Source organism: Sapajus apella, unplaced genomic scaffold (genome assembly GCF_009761245.1).
Source record: "Sapajus apella isolate SASKATOON/1434 unplaced genomic scaffold, GSC_monkey_1.0 scaffold20, whole genome shotgun sequence".
NCBI lineage: Eukaryota > Metazoa > Chordata > Mammalia > Primates > Cebidae > Sapajus > Sapajus apella.
Window position 1 is genome coordinate 25,392,346 of NW_022436960.1, and position 7,395 is coordinate 25,399,740.

Sequence of the window (7,395 nt, forward strand, 5' to 3'; positions counted from 1 at the left end):
GCCTGGGTTCAGGCAATTCTCCTGTCTCAGCCTCCTGAGTAGCTGGGATTACAGGCACACGCCACCATGCCCAGCTAATTTTTTGTATTTTTAGTAGAGACAGGGTTTCACCATGTTGACCAGGATGGTCTCGATCTCTTGACCTCGTGATCCACCCGCCTCGGCCTCCCAAAGTGCTGGGATTACAGGCTTGAGCCACCGCACCCGGCCTGAGCTGGATCTTAAAACATTTCTCCAGTTTGATTGAACTCATTGAAGGAGCAAATTTTTTTAAATTTTTGAGTTCCCAGTGTCCACCACAGTCTCTGACACTCAGTAAATGTTTATTGAAATGAATATGGGAGAGGCAATTAAATCAGGGATCCTGGAAGTAATGTGATTCAAAGAGAATGAGGGAAATCAGGAAAATGTGCTCACTGAGAGAAAAAGAAGAATTCGGGTTTCAACATGAAGTCATAAGGGCAATTGGTACTATGGCTTCAGAGGGAATGGGGAAGGATCTTCTTCATTCTTCTTTAAGTGGAATTATCATAAACAAACATGAGGAGGTATCAGATCCAAAGGACTCAGTCTAGAGCTCTCTCTTTAAAGAAGTCTGTGTCTTCTCTACTCTACATAGGTGCAACTGACTGTGTACATTATAATTAAGAAAGATTTAGAGAAAGTGAGGAAGAATTGGAATAAGGCACTAGACAGTTTGTGATCATGTACTGAAGATACAGGGCAGTCAGGTTCATGCTGACACAAAAGAGGTATGTTGAGGAATATGCACTGGTACTAGAGAGAGTGGGAAAAGGCTGAAAAGACTAGCATTGCAGGATTTTTTTTTTTTTTTTTTTAAGACAGGGTTTCACCATGTTTGTCAGGCTGGTCTTGAACTCCCAACCTCAGGTGATCCTCCTGCCGTGGCCTCCAAAGTGCTTGGATTACAGGCATGAACCACGACGCCCGGCCTGGATTTTTTTTTTTTTGAAACTGAGTCTCACTGTATTCCCCAGACTGGAGTGGAATGGCACGATCTCGGCTCACTGCAGCCTCTGCCTCCTGGGTTCAAGCAATTCTTGTGCTTCAGCCTCCCTGGTAGCTGGGATTACAGGCACCCACCAGCATACCTGGCTAATTTTTGTATTTTTAGTGGAGATGGGGTTTCACCATGTTGGCCGGGCTGGTCTCCAACTCCTGGCCTCAAGTGATCTGCCCGCCTCGGCCTCCCAAAGTGCTGGGATTGATAACAGACGAGAGCCACCACGCCTGGACAGATTTTTTTTATTCTCAGACAAATGCTGTAAACAGCTTAAAGGAAAAGTTAAAACATAAGGGAGGTCAACAAGAGGAAAAGACAAAGAACAACATAATTCAGTAAATAAAAGTTAGAATGTATTATTTAGACAAGATACAGATGTGGAGTAAGGCCACAGGCCTCCAATTTGGGTTAGGGTAGGGGTGCAGGGATTGTTAAACACAAATTGTGTGGTCTGAATAATCAGCTGAAGCCAGCAGGTGAACTGGCCTGACAGACACCAAAGGAAGCCCTGAATTCTGAAGCAGTGTTGTTCCCAAGACAATCAAAGAAATGGGTGATCTGGAGAGCTCATGCCAGCCAGCCTTACTCTGCTAGCAGAAAAGATGTGCCATGTTATAGCAGATCCCCCACAGCTGCAGAATATTCAGAATTTGTTAAACTGCCAAGCTTAGCATTTCAAGGACCAGGTTTTTGGTTTTTTTTTTTTTTGAGACGGAGTTTCGCTCTTGTTACCCAGGCTGGTGCAATGGCGCGATCTTGGCTCACTGCAACCTCCGCCTCCTGGGTTCAGGCAATTCTCCTGCCTCAGCCTCCTGAGTAGCTGGGATTACAGGCACGTGTCACCATGCCCAGCTAATTTTTTGTAGTTTTAGTAGAGACGGGGGTTTCACCATGTTGACCAGGATGGTCTCGATCTCTTGACCTCGTGATCCACCCGCCTCGGCCTCCCAAAGTGCTGGGATTACAGGCTTGAGCCACCGCACCCGGCCCCAAGGACCAGGTTTTAATTAAGTACAGGTTCATTTTGAAGCCTCTGAACCACTATTACACATCAGGGACACTTTTTTTTTTTTTTTTTTTGAGACAGAGTCTTGCTGTGTTGTTCAGGCTGAAGTACAGTGGTGTGATCTTGGCTCACTGCAGTTCCTGCCTCCTGGCTTGAAGAGATTCTCATGCCTCAGCCTCCAGAGTAGCTGAGACTACAGGTGCATGCCACCACACCCAGCTAATTTTTTATATTTTTGATAGAGACCGGATTATGCCTTGTTGCCAAAGCTGGTCTTAAACTGGATCAAATGATCTGCCCGCCTCAGCCTCCCAAAGTGCTAAGATTACAGGTGTGATCTGCCATGCCTGGCCTCAGGGATACTTTTTAAGGCTATACTTATAAGTCTTCTTAGGTAAACACTATTGAACTTGATCTCTATTATTTCAGTTTTGTGAAGGACACCATATAGGCAAAGACTGCCTTAGGATTGACTTCAAAAGTATTTGTGAGCTGTCAATTTTAACTTTAAAAGAAGTTAAAGGAGTCTGGGCGCGGTGGCTCATGCCTGTAAACCCAGCACTTTGGGAGGCCGAGGTGGGTGGATCACAAGGTCAGGAGTTCGAGACCAGCCTGACCAACATGGTGAAACCTCGTCTCTAAAAAGGAAACTCCTCCAGAAGTCCTCCAATGCCTGCATCACCAAAGAGTTTAAATCATTGAGGTCAGCAAGTCTTCCGTAATGAGTGCTTTCTTACCCTTCCTGGTTTCTGTTCCTTGTTTTCCCCTTTACAGCGCCTTTGGACGGGAGATGCTGAAGCGGAACATCGGTGTCGTTGTGGTGGGATTTCCTGCTACCCCAATTATTGAGTCCAGAGCCAGGTTCTGCCTGTCAGCAGCTCATACCAAAGAAATACTTGATACTGTAAGTAGGCACTTTCACCTTGATATAAATATGCCTTTCATTAAAAGGGTCTGAATATTAGATGACATTCATAATATGTTGATCCTAATGTTCTTTGAGGACCTAAGATATTTACTAGTAAGACAGAGGCCTTTCATTAAAAGGGCCTGAATATTAGATGACATTCATAATATATTGGTCCTGATGTTCTTTGAGCACCTAAGATATTTACTAATAAGACAGAGGAAGTGACACTGCTACCGAAAGCATTGGCATTTACAAATAAACTGTCACCCACCACACATCATCAGAGCTCTGGAGAGTTTTCCAGTTTTATCTTGCTCCATTGTCTCCCCTCACTTTGGACTCTACAGTTCTCTTTCTACTCTAGCTGTGTCTGCTCTAAGCTTTCTTGTATGTTGTTCTGTCTGAAATTTTCTCTCTTGAGCCTCTTTCCCCTCTGCCTAGCTGACTGCCACTCATTCTTCACATCTCCACTTAAAGGAAAATTGCTCAGGGGCACCCCCATACCTTCTTGCTCTGTGCTCCTTGGAATCCTGAGATTCTCCCTTACTAAACTCTTCACACCTGGAAATATTTAATAGCGTTCTTCTCCATTAGATAAATATTAAGGATAGGAACCAGTCTGTTTTACTCTTTCTATATCCCGGCACCCACCACACTGCCAGGCATCTAGCTGAGGATCATTATTACTAAACATAATTATTTATGATCTCAATATATTCTCATCTCTGTGTGTTCTCCTAATATGTTATTGCTTCAAATCTAAGATTTCAGACTTAAATCAGTATTGCTCTCTAGGAGTTTATAAAGCTTTAGAACATGACATTTGCATAAAATTAGTTGCTAGAAATATCCATTAATGAGTTAGAGAGCTACTAATCTTAAAGAACATTATGAGTGCTTCTTTATAAAGGTTCATTATAACAATTTGATTGACATTTTATATTCCTGAATAGTTGAAGACTTTTGACTTCTCTGTTTCCACACAGCAAAATTTCTAGGAGTGTGAGTGTATTCCCTTTTATTTTTATTTATTTATTTATTTATTTTTAAAGATGGGGTTTCACCATGATGGACAGACTGGTCTTGAACTCCTGACCTCAGGTGATCCATCCACCTCGGCCTCCCAAAGTGCTAAGATTACAGGCGTGAGCTACCATGCCCGGCCGTATTCCCTTTTAAAAAACAAAATTGTAGTAAGAACACTTAACATGAGATCTGTCCTCTTAACAATTTTTTCCGTGCATAATACAGTATTGTTAACTATAGGCACAGTGTTGTGAGTGTATTCTTAATCACATTCTGACGTTATCCAATTAGATTCAGCTTTTTGATACTGTATCTTTTCTTCTTTATTTTGATTATGCCTGTCAGATTTTTTTCAATAGATTTTTCTCATTTCTCAGAAATTTTACTGATGAATTTCTGCAATGATTTTTTTTAACCTAGAGATTTCAGCTTTTCTTTCCCTTCTGCTCTATTGATGTTTTAAGAGGTTCTTTTTTTTTCTCTCGTGTTCACCTATTAACTCAGAGTTTCAACATGCCTTTAACAAAAAGTCTACATAACTATAAGCAGTGTCTATGTCAATAACCTATGCTTTCTGACAACGACTTTGACTCATAAGAACTGTACACATTCATGAAAGAATTTAGATGTAACCAGGATATCTCCTTAGGATATCTAAGGAAATTTTTGTTGCCAACAAATATGTTTGCCAATTGAGAGTTCTAATTCTTTTTATAAGATACACTTGAGGGATTGTTGGGCTTTGCCTCCCATTTAGTTTTTTAAAGCATAAAGTGCCTTTTTTGAAATCACAGATTTGTTAGAGTCACTTTATCTTATGATGTTTTATGGAACTAACTATAAACTAAACCATTATGAGATACAAAGTAATTTGCATTTATTAATGGGCCCCATGACATGATTCTGTATATAGAGAGTGCTATGAAATATATATATATATACACACACCCCACATACACACACGGCTAGAGCTAATAAATAAATTCAGCAGAGTTGCAGGGTAAGAGATCAGCACACAGAAAATTCATGATTTCATACACCAGTAATGAACAAATGAAAAGAAAATTAAGAAAATTTCTTTTACAGTAACACTCAAAAGAATAAAATGCCTAGTGATAAACTTAAGAAAGCCTTCCCTCACCCCCAAAAAAGAGCCTTTCCCTTGTCCACTGGCTAATTTACATGTGTACTGTTATATTTAGATATATATACTGAAAACTATAAAACTTTGCTGAAAGAAATTAAAGGAAGACTTCAAGAAATGGAATGACATCCTGTGTTCATGGATTGGAAGATTTAATATTGTTAAGATGGCAGTATAGCAACCCACAGATCCAGTGTTCTGCATTTCTCAGAAAAAAAGTGGATTGGGAGACCCTAAGCCACTGGCCGTTTTTTGCAGAAATTGAAAGACTGATCCTCAAATTTATATGGAACTGGCAGGGCCCCCAAACACCTAAAATAGTGTTGAAAAGTAAAAGCAAAGTTGGAAGACGTACACTTCTTAATTTTAAAACAAAGCTAATTACTACAAAGGTACAGTAATTACAACAATGGATAGATATATAGGATAGATATATAGACCAGTGAAGTAGAATTGAGAGTTCAGAAATAAAGTACAGGCATCTATGGCCAACTTGTTTTCAACAACGGAGCCAAGACCAGTCAATGAAAAAAGAATATTCCCTTTGACAAACGGTACTAGGTCAGCTGGATGCTGAAGAAACAAGTTTTGACCCTACAGCATGGATAAACATTGAAAACACTAGGCTAAGTGAAAGAAGTCAAACACAAAGACCACATCACTTACTATTCTATTTCTAAGAAATGTCCGTAACATTAGCTGGGCATGGTGGTGCACACCTGTAATCCCAGCTACTCAGGAGGCTGAGGCAGGAGAATTGCTTAATCCCGGGAGGCAGAGGTTGCAGTGAGCCGAGATGGCACCACTGCACTCCAGCCTGGCGCCTGTTACCTGGCGACAAATCGAGACTGTCTCAAAAAAAAAAAAAAAAAGAAATGTCCAGAACAAGCAAATTCATAGGGTCAAAAAATAGATTGGTGGCAGCCAGGCTGAGAGGAGGGAGGAGTGAGGATTGATATAATGAGCATAGGGTTTCCTTTTAGGTTGATAAAAATACTCTAAAGCTAGATAATGACGAAAGTTGCACAACTTTGTGAACATACTTAGAAGCAATGAATTATATATCTTAAAAGTGAATTTTGGGCCAGGCGCAGTGACTCACACTTGTAATCCCTCGGCCAACACAGTAAAACCCCATTTCTACTAAGAATACAAAAATTAGCCAGGCTTGGTGGCAGGCACCTGTAATCCTACCTACTCAGGAGGCTGAAGCAGGAAAATTGCTTGAACCCGAGAGGCGGAGGTTGCACTGAACCGACATTGTGCCATTGAATTCCAGCCTGGACGACAGAGCTAGACTCGATCTCAGAAAAGAAAAGAAAAAGTGAATTTTGTTTAATGTGAATTGTATCAAAGCTGTACTTTTGTTATTTTTTAAAATGGGAAGTGCAAGGATATTGGCTCAGGGGAGTGGCAGGATGACTGTATGAGAGGATTTGGTTACGCAGCCCTATAACAAATACATGTTTTTCTCCTAGGAACCCACCTTACCTGTGATGCAGAGGTCCCACGTGGACTATTTTTTAATAAATAGTGACGCATATACTGGCTCCCTGTCTCTAACATACCCAAATACCCTACACAAGAGTCAGCACTCCTTAGAATGTTGTCTTTTATGCACATGACACTGATTTGTCTGAAATACTTGGTGTGGGATCAGAGGAAATCTTGTAGTCTAGATCCCCTTGGGCTACTGAGGACTTTTTTTTTTTTTTCTGTCTAATGACTACTTTCCACATTGATGAAGAAATTCTAGATTCTTCTGAAGTCAGAGTTCATAAATGCCCATTCCTTTGTGATCTTAGTCATGTGGACTTTTGTCTTATTATTTTTTTGACGCAGGGTCTCACTTTGTCACCCAGGCTGGAGTACAGTGTCATGATCTTGGCTCACTGCAACCTCCACCTCCTGGCCTCCAGCTCTTCCCACCTCAGCCTGCAGAGTAGCTGGGACTACTCCTGGCAAATTTTTTTTTTTTAAGAGATGCGGGTCAGGCCGGGCGTGGTGGCTCAAGCCTGTAATCCCAGCACTTTGGGAGGCCTAGGCGGGTGGATCACGAGGTCAGGAGATCGAGACCATCCTGGTCAACATGGTGAAACCCCGTCTCTACTAAAAATACAAAAAATGAGCTGGGCATGGTGGCGCGTGCCTGTAATCCCAGCTACTCAGGAGGCTGAGGCAGGAGAATTGCCTGAACCCAGGAGGCGGAGGTTGCGGTGAGCGCCATTGCACTCCAGCCTGGGTAACATGAGTGAAACTCCTTCCCAAAAAAAAAAAAAAAAAAA

The 7,395-nt window shown here is 41.5% G+C and overlaps 1 protein-coding gene across 1 annotated transcript in view; it reads left to right on the top strand.

Annotated features, from left to right (window-relative positions):
* SPTLC2 (serine palmitoyltransferase long chain base subunit 2) overlaps positions 1-7,395 on the top strand; it is a 110,502-nt gene that overhangs the window by 101,687 nt on the left and 1,420 nt on the right. The window contains exon 11 of the mRNA XM_032287735.1: positions 2,805-2,934. Coding sequence (XP_032143626.1) covers positions 2,805-2,934 — 130 coding nt within the window. The remainder of the gene's footprint in view (positions 1-2,804; positions 2,935-7,395) is intronic.